General features: G+C 44.7%; 1 protein-coding gene across 1 annotated transcript in view; it reads right to left on the bottom strand.

Moving 5' to 3' along the window:
* Positions 1-3085: 3085 nt before the first annotated feature.
* The window catches only part of KLHL6 (kelch like family member 6), a 52040-nt gene continuing 40682 nt past the window's right edge, over positions 3086-14443 (bottom strand). Inside the window, exons 5-7 of the mRNA XM_070406720.1 lie at positions 10236-10438; positions 8518-8731; positions 3086-7259 (exon numbers count right to left, since the gene is read on the bottom strand). Coding sequence (XP_070262821.1) covers positions 6958-7259; positions 8518-8731; positions 10236-10438 — 719 coding nt within the window. The 3' untranslated portion in view covers positions 3086-6957. The remainder of the gene's footprint in view (positions 7260-8517; positions 8732-10235; positions 10439-14443) is intronic.

Below are 14443 nucleotides of genomic sequence, written 5' to 3'. Positions count from 1 at the left end.
GCCCCTGCACTAAGAAACTTGACCATGCCTAGCATGGCTGCTGGCAGCCCCAGGCCACATCCCTGGGACCCAGGCCCCCTTTGAGTTCCTGTCTGGAAAAGTTCAAGGCTGTCAAAAGAATTTACCATTTGTTCCAGGCAAGACCTAATGATAGGCCCCTGACTCCCTTTCTTCAAGCATTTGCTAAGAAGGCCTGAGAATTATAACACCCACCTCTGGCCTTTGAGCTATCTATGTACTTCTCTCCCACACTCCAGGAGTCTTTCTCAAGGTCCTGAAAGCCACTCCTTTGCAATGTCATCATCAAGAAGGACAGGGCCTCTGCCGCCCAGTCTCTGTGGGAGGACAGAATCCCAACTTCATCATTGACAGCTAGCAGACACAGCTGTCTTAATCCCATTTACTGAGCAACCCTTTGTCATTTTGTCACTTCCCTGACTCTTCTTGAGCCCCAGCTCACTCCCTTCCCTTGTCCTTCATTTTCCCTTCCAATCACCCTATCAGCGCTGCACAAATCAGAATGGGACTCAGCTTCCCCTACTGCCAGCAGTTCCCGAATAGAATCTGTTTTCACCACTTTAATGTCCAGCATTGCTTATCTGTGACAGCACACACACACACACACACACACACACACACACATACACACTCCTCCTCAGGATAAACACTGCTTCTCAGAGATGGAGGAATCATGTCATTCTCATTGTCCAGAGCCTTGTTCCTTCCTGGGCTATTTCCCTGTATCGTCTCTAAGTCCCCAGTAAAGGCTCACTTAGCTGATCCAGCCTGGTCTGTGACATCCGTTGGGAAATTAAGTGAAGAGTCATGTACAGGACTCCTTCTTTCCAGGGACAAGAGTTGGGACTATGAGATCCAACTCTGTCCGCATTGGGAGCTTCTCCTTCTACTGCCAAGCTGGGAAGAACTGGGCTAGTTTGACTAAAGAAGCAGGACAATTTCCTTACACACAAACCTTCCTAAAGAATACATAACCAGGCCCAGATGGCTTGGCTCAGTGGTTGAGCGTCGACCTATGAACCAGGAGATCATTGTTAGATTCCTGGTCAGGACACATTCCCGGGTTGTGGGCTCGATCCCCAGTGTGGGGTGTGTAGGAGGCAGCCAATCAATGATTCTCTCTCATCATTGATGTTTCTATCTCTTCCTCTCCCTTCCTCTCTGAAATCAATCAATCAATCAATATATACATATACATATATATACGTATACATACACACACACACACACACACACACACACTAGAGGCCTGGTGCACGAATTCATGCACCAGTGGGGTCCCTCAGCCTGGCCTGCAGGATTGGGCCAAAACCAGCTCTCTGACATCCCCCAAGGGGTCTTGGATTGCGAGAGGGCGCAGGCCAGGCTGAGAGACCCCACGGGTGCAGGATCAGGCCAGGGAGGGACTGCAGGAGGACTCCAAAGCATGGCTGGCCCATCTTGCTCAGTCCTCATCAGCTGGACCCCAGCAGCAAGCTAACCTACCTATCTGAGCGCCTGCCCCCTGGTAGTCAGTACACATCATAGCTGGTCGACTGTCTGCCCCTGGTGGTCAGCGCATGTCATAGCAAGTGGTTGAGCGGCCTTAGCATATCATTAGCATATTATGCTTTGATTGGTTGAACAGATGACACCGTGTGTGTGTGTGTGTGTGTGTGTGTGTGTGTGTGTGTGGCCAAGAAGTCCTATATCTTTCTTTGTTCTTTCTCTAAACTTCAGAAATTAGGAGACACTAGAAACACTATGGTGCTAGAGGTCAAGACAAGGAGTGCAATGAGGTTTCTATGTTCAGAGACCCCAAGGGAGGCAGCAGGCAAGGGAACCAGGCAGATGACCAGAGATGGGGCAGGCATGGATCTCAAGGTAGCCTGGCATGAGGAATCCATAAGATAGGCGACATCTGAGTGTACAGAAGAAAAGACAAATCCTTGGTGCTAGAAACAAACATGGAAGTGAAACCAGAGGGGTGGGTAAGCAGGCAGGCTGATATTGGGCCGCATGGGAGTGGGTGGGCCTGACCTGAATTAGTCTCCAGCACCAAGCATCTTTAATCATGGCGGCATACGGGAACAGAAAAGGAGGCATGGGCCCACAGGAAGTAGGAGAGGACTGAGATCCTACAGGAGGTCCAATCTCCAGTGAAAGGGAGGCTAGGCTAGTCTGGGACACCACACACCGGCAGAGAGCACCAGGAACAGGGAAGGAGCCAAAAAAACTGGGCAGGTACCAGGCCCCAGCACAGCTAACCAGGCATCAGGTTACCACTTAGATCCAGCAGGGAAATTGGAGGATCTCAGCAGTGAAACTAGGTCAAAACTCCATTTGACTCACCACAGCGGGTACACTGGCTGTCTGATCTATGGCCCAAGATGAACTCCAGAATGCACCCACTGTGAGACGGGGCACTGCTTCCCAAGGGCTTCTACCTAGAAGGAGCAAGTAACCTCTATTTCTACGGAGGCCCCGGTGGAATGGTCTAAAGCTATTCCTGTGACCCCACATTTCCTTAAAGCCTCGGATTTTCTTTTTCAATTGCATAGGACCTTTTCATCATAATCCAAAACAAGGTAAATTGATGACAAGTTTCCAGTGGTTGAGAACCACAGCTCTGTCTCCTATGCCAAGTTCCAGGGCTCTGGTCTGAGAAGCACAGGTCAGATAAGGCTGCAGAGACAACATGGTGGTGCTGGTTGGCTGACACAAGGCTGAGAGGTCAGACCAGAAGTCAGAAAGCCAGAGGGGAGCCTCCTGTAACAAGAGCTAAGACCAGGCAGAGTGAGAATCACAGTTTGCATGGGTTGGTAAAGCTTGCTCAGAGCGGCAATGAAAGGCTCAGGAGAGAAACGCTGTCTACTTTTTGCCATTCTATAGACCAAATCTTATGAGCTTATCCTATGAATTTATTTAAATCCTCTTGAACCAACTGAAATGTTTTAAATTTCCATCTCCTAAATTAATTTCTATTCAGATACCACTTACTCATGTCAACCAAAACACGCCCAAAAAATCACCTAGTAATTGTGTACAACATAATCTTATTCATTCCACACATATTTTATTGAATAAATAAAAACTTTATTTGTGTATTTACCAAAAACAATATCCTTAATTTGATCATTAAAAAAAAATACAAATCTATGTAACCAAAATACTTAAAGGATTCGGTTAACTAAGTGTGGGCTATTTTTACCTATGAATATGAAAATCCAACCTTTCAAAACTGGTTTTGCAGAGACATGTTTGAAATATTTGTGGATTTCCATGAATATTGACTCTTCATGTTATGAGATTTATTACAACATCTAGGTCAGATATTAAGGGACAAAATTATTTTGCAACCCCAATTTAGAACTTTATACAAGAAATCCCAGTGGTGGTTAACCACTTTGAAAATTCTATTGAGTATTTTTCTTTTTCAAAATCAAGTAGGATAAGTAAATAACAACAGTACCTCTTAGACTTTTATAAATAGGAAAGCTACTCTTTTCACAGCTATAAGCAAAGGGTATTTGTATTTCCCTGAGAGCATAGTTTGCTTTGGGTTCAAGGTGTGTGTGTGGGGAGGGGGGCGGGGGGAGCGGGGGTGAAGTCATTGACCACAGAGTGTGATGAGAGCTAAGAGAACAGTTACCTGTTGATGAGCTTAGCTCCATGCCCATTTTAGACCAGCCTTGTCAACTGGGGTCCATTAACCTGCCCTTCAAATCCAACCCGAGCCTCTGGGCCTCCTTCTCTTTAGATCCAGTTAGGTAGGAGCCCCAGCCAAGCAGCTCAGAGGCCCCAGAGCCCATGGGTCTGATTGCTAGTCCTGCTTTAACTTGTGACTAATTTCTAAGAAGTGGATTCCTTCCTGGAACCCCCTTGGCTAGAACCCCCCTTATTCACCTCTTTCCCTTCTTGAGAATGGAGTCAGGCTCACAAACTCCAGGGATACTGATATCATTTTTCTCAGACCTGACTCCTCCTGCCTCATCCTCTTCCTCCCCTCCAGAGGTGCTCTGTCCACACACAGGACCTGCCTAAAGAGCCAATCTGCTGTGGCTCACAGGGCACCAATCTGCCTCATTCCCCTGCTGGTGGTATGGATTATGACAGTTAACTTGCAACACACTAGATATTTGTTTACTTGAGAATGGAAATTAGATCTTAAGAGCTTCTATCCCTGGCTAGAGCCTAGACATTTATACTTATCAAGTTTCTGAAAAATAACTTGGACTTTTTCCTTTCCCTAAAAGCTACAGACTGGCAGCTCAAGTGCAGAACTCTGGGTCATCTTAACGAATATATCTGCCCACTAACCCATGCCATTATCGAGAATCCCTATTTCTTGAGAGCCAGGCACCTGAGAATTCTACCCCAAGTCACCTGCATACCCGATGATATAAACATTATATAAAATTCTTTCCTTGCCTTCATTTGTGTGTTCTGAACTCGTCCTGAAACTTGGGTCCTGCATTTAGAACCAAGTTTATAACACAGAGATCCTGAATCTTCACTTTCCCAGCACTGGTAGGCTCAAAATTTGCTGGCTTCTCTTCTTAGAGGACTTCCATGGCAAGGACTGTTCTCTTTCTGAAGTGGCTCTTCATGTATGGCTGTGATGCTGCCATTGGATATCCTCTTTGGAAGTTCTTCCCTGAAGCCATTTCTGGAGTATGATTATAGCTCAGAAATAGTTTCCGAAGGCAATGTCAAAGACAGGCAAACACGTAAGCAGTGGCCTCAGCGTTGACCTAAGTGCACAGCTTTCCAGAGAGACCACTCGGAAAGACAATAAAGACGTGGATGCAGCCTCATAACTTTACATACATCTCTTTTTTTGCCAACTTATGAAAAGAAAAATTATAATATTTTCAAGTGGCCTATTTACCTGTTTATTCAGTGTCTTCATAGTGGGGATTTGTCTTATTCATTGGTGTCCTCAAGGCTTGACAAACATAAAGAACTCCTTGAGTGTTTGCTGAATTAAACTCGATTAAATTGAGAGCTTTGCTAAGGTTATTAGTGCTCATGAGCAAGTGATACATGTGTTCTAAATTTCCACAAATATGCTTGTATTTTCCCATCTTCCTTTCATACTAGGGAACTGAACTATCACATGTGCCCCTAAGGCACAGAGCTTTGCACACACCAACATGCACTTATATTTATCCTCAATAATCTAAGCAGAAACAAATCTTGTAATTTTCCAAGTCTTTTTATCTGCTTTGAATTTTAGCTCTTCTAGCCATAACTTTTCTAAGAAAATTAAATCCACTATCAAATTTCAAACTGCTGAGAAGTACAAGCACAATATGTATGCCACATCTGACATGAAATAAAACTCTATAAAGAGATTTGAAATCATATGATGAAAATAAAGCACATTGCGTAATGCAGTTACTCTGTTGTTACCATTGTTGTTGCTTAAATACAGCATCTGAAACAGGATCTCTTAATCTGTTCCCCCAACTTGGGGATTAGAGTGAATTTCCAGTGAGCTCATTTGCAAGTTCTAGTGCTTAGAGTGAAGGATTAACTCTGTTCTTTGAATCAAAATTGTGCCAAGCTGATCCAAAAAGCAAACAGAAGGGCTTAAAAGGACCCTGAAAACTAAGGTTCCAGGAGGGTGGGGTCTCAGGGACATGGACCCAAATCACTATCTAAAAAATGGAGTGTATATCATCAAGAAAAGTCGGTCAGTCCTGGCAGAGTTGCTCAGTTGGTTGGAGTGTCATTCAATACATCAAAAAGGTTGTTGATTCATATACAAAAGGTATAGGGCACATACTGAGGTTTCGGGTTCGATCCCGGATCGGGGTACATATGGGAGGCAACTGATTGATGTTTCTCTCTCCCTTCCTCTCTCTCTAAGATCAGTCAAAGCATACCCTCAGGTGAGGAAGAAGAAGAAGGAGGAGGAGAAGGAGGAGGAGGGAGGAGGAGAAGAACAAGTTGGTGATTCCTGCAGTGGCCAGCAGTCTATTAGGATATTCATGTCTTTTTAAAACAGAGCTCTGAGTCTCTGGGAACCTTTTTTCTCCATGGCAATACAACAGTTAGACATTCAGGGGCCAGGGCACTGGACTGTGCTGAAGGTACAATTCTATCTGGTGATGACAGTTCTAGTCCAAAATGGGCCTCCTGTGATCATAAAAAAAAATAGAGGCTTTTGATGGGAGAACAGAACACAATTTTTTTTATATATATCTTTCAAAGCAAACAGGCCTTCCCAGACCCACCTCCCCAGACCTGTCAGATCAAACAACCTCTGTTGGAATCCCAAGGCTCCAACACCAGGGATTCCAGCTGGTTTCAGTATTGGGGGGTTGGGGGGGGGGGGGAGAAAAGGAAAGAAAAGGAAAGGAAAAAGAAAGGAAAAGAAAAGATAAATACCCTTATTTCCCTGCCTTGATTAGTGAATCCTTTAGCCAGTTTTGGGCACCTTGTTTTTGTTTCTGGTTTCCTGCTCTGAGAGAGCCAGTATGGCAGAAAGGGCACTGACTTTGACATTGAAAGACCTGGGTTTAGACTCCTGGTTTTGCTACTTGCAATTTGAGTGACCTGGGGCAAGTCACTTCGCCTCCCTGAAACTCGGTTTCCTCGCTTGTAAAACTGTGATTTAAAAAAAAAACCAAACCAGCCGCCAGGTCTTTATGCTGGTTCAGTGACTTGTATACCAAAGCGCCGGCACGGGCAGGTGTGTCCTGAATGTTACCTATGGCTCTTCTCTCCTGAGGTAGGTCACGCAAACATTGCTGGTTGCTCTCAAGTGTCCCAAAGCTGTGACTTCCAAGGAGCCCCCACGGGGAGCCACGGGGATTCCCTGAGGCCCGACCTAAAACGCACGCTCCGCCTCCTGTCTGAAGTGGGCGGGGCCTGGGTGCGGGGTGCGGAGGGTCCCCGGGAGGGTCCCCGGGAGGCGCCGCCCAGCCCCGGCGGTGACTCCGCCTCCCGCAGTCAGACCGACACCGCGCCGGGCACGATCCTCCGTATGTGGGTGTAGGACTTCCTGATGGTCACGCTGCCGTGGTGCGACACCCCCCGGGGCAGCACGCACTCCTCCGTCAGTTTCTGGGCCTCCGGGTCCCAGCACAGCACCGTGGCGATGACCTCGTTCTTCTCGTCGCGCCCGCCCGTGATGTAGAGCCGGTTGTTGCAGGGCGCGATGCCGCAGCTGGCCCTCTCGTGGCTGAGCTGGGTGACCAGGCTCCAGGTGTCCTCCAGGGGGCTGTAGGCGTACAGCGCTCTCATGGCCCCACCTGCAGACCAAGGGAAACACGGTGGGCCTCGCACCCCCTGTTCTGGTTTTCTTCTCCTTTCACCACAAACCATCCTTCTGATTCGGTAAGTCTACCATCTCGCCTAGAGAAAGTAGATTTATGGCTTTCTAAAGACTTCCTAAGTGCTGGAGACAGACACTTCCCACCGTCCTTTAAAGGCTGCAGCCAGTGCTAATCGGGTTCCCAGGGACACCTGGCTTCACCTAGGGGCCAAAATGCACCCCAAGCTGCTCCCTGGAAGAAATACCACGGGGTGCATCAGGCAGACTCTGCTCATAATTCCAGCTCTGCCCCTTTTTGATCTGTAACCACAAGCATGTGATAATAAGACGTCAGAAGGACCAGGAGCGCGAAGTAACTGGCAGAAGGCCTGGTGCCTAGAAGCCGTCAATCTGTGACGGTAACCACAGGTGGTAGCCCCTCTTTAAACCGAGCATGGCCTGGGACACCATTCAAGGTCCTTGTCTCCAGATTAGACCTTTAAGCAGAGTCATGAGCCTGACCATAAACACACATGAAACCTCAACCAAGGAAGAGAGGGGTTTTTCCTTCACCTCTTTCCATATTTTACTTGTCTGATTGTCTCTTATTTGCTTACGTTATTTATTTTTGGCATCTCCTTTATTGGTAGTTCTCAATCCTTGCTGCACATTAAAGTCACCTGTACATTAAAAACACTTGCAACTGTTGGCCAACATCCTCTTTCCCATTCTGATTTCATTGGTCCGAAGTGAGGCCCAGCTGCCCATACTTTTGTAATAAGCTCCAAGGTGATTCTAATGAGTAGTCAAGACTGAGATCCATCATCCTTAACATTACATGTCAACTGTGGCCTGGCTCGCCAGGCTTTCCTTCGGGCAAACTGCAACGTTTCAGAGTCCCCAAAGCAAGTAAGGAGAGTAAAATTCCCATGAACACGAAAGAAGAAATAAGGAGAGCTACTATTTATTGGGCACTTATCATACTGTGCACGTTTCAGTATCTGCACATGTTCCTGCAGCCACTTCTAACTCCTCCCTGAGTCCCAGGGATGATTTGCTTTGTATGTGTCCTAAATGTGGGCCGTTTTCTGCCTCGAGGACTGCAAGGGAAATCCCACCAAAGCCTGGTCCAATCCCGTCTTCTCCTCCTTTTCAACCAGGACTTTGTGAGTTCCCAGGAGGGCTTCGTCTGATCTACCTGCACGGCTTCCTGGGTGGGGCACCTTGGGTACATAAGAAGCCATTTGCTCACTTACCAACGACATAGATGCGGTCCCGGAAACTCACTGCATTGATGCATTTCGCCTCCACTGGCATGGGCGACTTCAAACTCCACTTGTTGGTGGAAGGGTCGTAACACTGAGTCTTGTCCGTGGCCAGTTTTCCATTGGGCCCTCCCCCAATCACATAGAGCTTCTTCTTGTGGCTGGTGGCTGCGAAGGAACTGACATGGACGAGGAGGGGCGCAGCCTGCAGAGACACAGGGCCCAGGAGAAGCTGTCAGTCACGTCGCCCAGCTTGCTGCAGTGGCTCACAGGACACAGGCCAGGAGCCAGGCCACACGAGCCTGGGCATCCTTTGCCTGAAGTCACAAGGCCTGTAGCCTTGACTCCCCCTTGAAACGCAGAGAGGATCAAAGCACATATATCCCACCCTCCCTACGGACAGTAGCAAGTGTTGGGTGTTTCCAGCCGGTTTCTCCCAGAGTTCGTGTCTCAGGTGAGGAGGGGTAGTGACAGGAATAAGTGTTTCCACAGATGAAACCAGCCAGTATTGGAGAGAAATGCTTTTTCAAACGTGCATATTCATATTCACTCATGTGTTTATTCACTTAAAATTATTCACTATGTGCCAGGCATTGTCCTTGGTGTTTATAATATCCAGGAAGAAAAAATGGTAAAAGGGTTTCAGGTGGCCACAGGTAAGCAGACTCTCCCACTCTGGGGCAACATGCAGATTTGGGGATTAAGCCAGACTGGTGCTTCCACCCTGTGAACCCCAGGGCACTAAAGGGGTCCTCCAAGAGCTTCTTGCCCATTGACATGATCCTCTTGGGCCAGGGAGCAACCCACAAGTGCCAAGTAATGGGGCTTGCCGAACTGAGAAGATCTTAGTACACCCCCTCCCCATTAAACATTAAGGGCTCCCTATTTGGCACTCTCCAGGTTGACAGGTCTGGATGCCAGGAGGACCTGGCTACCTGTGCTGTGCCCACAATGACCATGCTTTACATTCTCCACAACTGAAACATGCTCTGGCATATGATATGACAAAGAGAAAGAAAATATGAAAGTGGGAATAACCTGGAAATACCAGGAAGTGAGATCACTTGACTTTTTAAAAATAATTATTGTGGTAAGAACACTTAACACGAGGTCTACCCTCTTAACACATTTTTGAGTGTACAATAAGTATTGTTATCTATAGCACAGTGTTGTCCAGAGCGTATCCATCTTTGCACCCATTGATTAGTAATGCCTTACCTTTGCCTGAGTGTGATATATACCTGAGTTTGCATTGTGAAGCTTGTTAAACTCTTGCATGCAAGTATATAAAAGATGATTCACTAATAAGCAAATAAACAAGGGCTGATTTCTAAGCACTACCAAATGACTCTGCATTCAACAAACAGTGTGTTAAAGGGATCCTTGGGTGTCCCGTGTGGAGAAGACAAGGGTAGATGGCATCTGAAGACACGGAGACTATAGGCCAAGATATGCACCCAGAGTAGGATCCAGCCTCCCCCACACATCTGGGGTTCTGGCCAGGTTAGGGCAGGTGTACACAGAGCTGTGACCTGATCAGCAATGCTAAAGCAATGGTTCCTGTGAGGAGGGGAGCTCACAGCCACCAAAAATGTTCTCAGTGGGAGCTGAGAGATCAGAAAGCCATCTACCAACATTGACAGAAACCTTTCTTTAAGCTTTGAAGTAATAATACAAACAGAGTTACCCATAGAAATAATCTCCGATACCTCTGACCAGCAGTTGTGGAAGGGGTCGTAGGTCTCCACGTTGTTGATCCTCTGCAAGCCATCAAAACCTCCGATCACATAGACCTTGCCACCCAGCACCACCATCTTATGCCTCCAGCGGCCTATGTTCAAATACTCTATTTGGATCCATTTGTTGATCGAAGAATTATATTTCCAAACATCGTGCTGTGTTTCTTTGCCACCTAGAACGGATGCAGAGCATTTAAGAAACCACCAGATGTATCAGAAATACAGCTTCTCCCATAATTTCCCACAGATCCAGAAGTGCTGAATCCCCAGGCCAGCCCTCCTAAGAAAAACGAAATCCTGAAGGTGTGTGTGACCTATATGGGGAGACAGAACCAACACAGAGGAACAAAAGGAGACAGTGTGAGGCTGGGGTGGATAATTCTCCAGACATGTCATGTGGCACCTCTGTGCCGTGAGAGCTCAGGGAAAAGGTGGGCTTCCGGGAGGCAGAACCACGTCCGCCTCCACCCACAGCAGGAGCCTGGACTCCGTGTTTGTGAAGCTAAGAAACAAGCTGTAAGGCAGGACAGGTGAGGTTGGACTGTTGCAGGGCCTTCCTTGACCAGCAGGCAAATTAAAAAGCACCTTATGTTCTATTTGCTTATTTATTTTTTAAAATGCAAACCAATAAATATTTTAAAATCCCCGGGGTTGCCTAGCTGGTTGGCTCAGTGGTTGACCATCAACCAATGAACCAAGAAGTCACTGGTTCGATTCCTGGTCAGGGCACACGCCTGGGTTGCAGTCGCAATCCCTAGTAAGGGGCATGCAGGAGGCAGCCTCCTGGACACACAGTTAAACTGCATTTCCCAGCCCACCTGCAATGTTTCTCTCTCATCCATTGCTGTTTCTATCTCTCTATCCGTCTCCCTCCCTCTCTCTCTAAACAAATCAATAAAAACATATTTTTAAAAATTATCTGGGTTTATAACTGTACAAAAAAATATAAGTGGGGTTGTCCTGTTTTTAAACAATTTTTACTACAAAAGAATGAGATGTTCCTAATAGAAAATGTGAGAGTGAGCTGGTAAATAGTTTTTTCAAAACAACTCTCTTATTAAGCAGAAAATATATAATTTAATTAGGAAGAGAGCACAAAACAGAGAAGAACTGTCTTTTTTGGTGACTTTAATCAAATATTTTAACAAATTTGTATTTCCAATTCCCCATCAGCACAGAGTGCCAACTCAACTACTTGATGAAAAATATGTACTTTTCAGACTTATTAACCTGCCCTACTGTCCTGGTGCAGCAATGAATGTCACTGATGATGTTCCATGTCATGGTTAAGTGTTTCTCTAGGATGGAGCCCAAAAGTGGGTTTCCTAGGTCAAGGGTGTACATACCTTGAATTTTTATAGGTGCTGCCAAAGAGCCCTCTAAAGGGCTCCACCCACAGTGGGTGTAAGGAGGGGGTTTTGGGGTGTTTTCTTTGTTGTTGTTTTATAGCCTAATGGAGAAGAATAATGCCAGTTTGGTTTTCCCTGGCTATTAGGGAGACTGAGCTTTTTCCTCTTCTGTGAATTTTTAGTTCATTTAGTTTAATCGTTTTTCTTTTGGTTGTGTGCCTTTTAGAGACCTCTATTTACTTAAAACTCTATGATATTGGTCCCATGTCAGTAGTGTCAAAACTTACTAATTAACTATAAACTTTCAAAGAAATGCATGCAAATTTTATTTAAAAAGAAAAAGAACTCCATGAATTTTACTTCATAAAAGAAGACCTGATTAACTGGCAGGCATATCGTGTGCATAGATAAGAAGACAGCAACCTTCTCCAGATAAACCCACTTATCCAGCGCCTTCAGGAATTTTCAGGGAACTTGAAAAGATCATTCTAAATTTCACTTGGAAGAGTAAATTTGGAAAGATTTCTAAGGAACTTGTGAAAAAGAAAAATGAAGAGGGAGCTTTCCGCAGCAAATATCAAACTATACTACACAGCTATTATACAAACAACCTGGTGCTGCATCAGACCACACACACTGATGAATAACAGCCAGAGTACAGAACAGGCTAAAGCAGCAGTTCTCAACCTGAGGGTCGCGACCCCTTTGGCGGTCGAACGATCCTTTCACAGGGGTCGCCTAAGACCATCCTGCATATCAGATATTTACATGACGATTCATAACAGTAGCAACATTACAGTTATGAAGTAGCAACGAAAATAATTTTATGGTTGGGTCACAACATGAGGAACTGTATTTAAAGGGCCAGAAGGTTGAGAACCACTGGACTAAAAGATGTAGAGATCACTCAATAAATGATCTTAGAACACTTGGCCATTTACTTAGAGAAAAATTAAGCTAGATCCCTATTCCACATTACCCTTAAAATAAACCTCAAATGTAAATGCTTTAAAAGTAACTGAAGAAAATATAGAAGATATTAAGGATCTTCAAGTGGGAGGAACTTTCTAAGCAAGATTTGAAACCCAGAATCAGGTAAGAAAGTTACTATATAAAATCTAAATCAATGTTAGAAGACAACACAGCCTGGGAGAAAGTACTTGCAATACAAATAGCAAAAGGTATTGATAAGAACTCCAAAAACTTAATTAAAAAAAAAAGATAAACCACCATTAGAAAAACAAAGAGTGTGATCAGATAATTTGTAAAATAAATACAGTTAGCTATTAAATGTACAGAAATATACTCGACCTCATTAACGACCCAAGTGTGTAAATTTAAGCATTCTAGACTATTAAAAGTGTAATTGACTGATAATAAAAAATAACATAAAATGGATGTTGAAAATGACACTGTTATTCATCATTGGTTGAACTATAAACTAGTACAAACTTTCTGGAGGACAATTTAGCAATATCTACAAGAATTCTAACTTCTAACATCTTATGACCACTTCTAGGAATCTCTCCAAATAGCAGCACAAGTTCATAAACATATGTGCAGTATTTTTTTAGTAGAAAAATAAAAGCTGAAAAACAGTCATGGTTCATTTATTCAATAAACTGTCCTGCAGCTGGTAAAAGGATAATGATAATGAAATGACGCTAATGATGGCTAACACTGTTGAGCTCTCACCGTGTGCTTGGGATTGTGCTGTGCTTTCCATGTATTATATCACTTAAAACATATGATAGACCCATTACACCAACTGCAATGAGGTGGAAAATGTATTGTGAATTGAAGTGCAAATTTCTGTTGATTTTATTGTGTTTAACAAGCATGCTTTCATGTATTGCTTGTATCGTTTTTTAAAAAAGACAATGACGCATTTAAGAGAAGAGAAGGACAAGTTGTAGAATAACATGCAGTGGATGTGGCCAAGACTGACTATAATTACAAACCCCGTCTTTTCCTCCTGGACACACAGTTAAACTATATTTCCCAGCCCACCTGCAGAGGGTGGGGGGAGGGGCAGGGAGGGCATGTGGCTCATTCTTGCCAATAGACTGTGAGTAGAATTGTGAATCCAGACTAAGGCTGTTCTCAACTCATTCACACTCAACTCATTCATTTTCTCTCTCCTCTCGAAATGAAGACCACATATAGAAAACAGCAGCACCACAAGATGGAAGGAGCCTAGGTCCCTGAGTGACTGAGCAGAGCAACCCCATATACTGTTATGGTAATTCACTGAGATTTAGAATGAGTTACTGAAGCTGGCATTATTTACTCTAAAGCAATATAAAACAATTTTTAATTTAAAATATAGGATTGTAATGACACAGATAAACTGACATATTTTACTTCATACTCTATATTATTTGAATCTTCTACAACAATTAAAACGTATTTCTACAAGACAAAAGAAAGCTATAACCTCATCTATGATATTAATATATCCATAGAAGAACTGACCTGACCTTGATTTTGGAGGAAGCCAGCTCTGGGAAGCAGCTTTTCCCCAAGTAAGTACAGGTTAGAGAACACCTTCTAGTAAAGAGAAGGGATACTTGTCTCCTCCCTTGGGGCCCCAAGAAAAGCTGGGTCGCTTTTGATGTCATGGGAAAAGCATGGGACTCAGAGAACCTGGGCTGGAATCCTGCCTGACATCTACCAGTGTGTGGCCTTCGGTGCATTCCATAACCTTTCTGAGCTTCCGTTTTCTCCGTCTGTAACCTGGAGATTTAAGTCACCTATCTTACAGAGTTGAGGTGAGCGGCATGTGATTAAATGCTACCAAATTGTAAATTCATCTACTATGCTGCAAAG

Source organism: Myotis yumanensis, unplaced genomic scaffold (genome assembly GCF_028538775.1).
Source record: "Myotis yumanensis isolate MYYU_CA2020_CCGP unplaced genomic scaffold, mMyoYum1.0.hap1 SCAF_2, whole genome shotgun sequence".
Classification (NCBI taxonomy): domain Eukaryota; kingdom Metazoa; phylum Chordata; class Mammalia; order Chiroptera; family Vespertilionidae; genus Myotis; species Myotis yumanensis.
The sequence above is the reverse complement of the archived record's forward strand: the minus strand, read 5'-3'. Positions and strand labels throughout refer to the sequence as shown.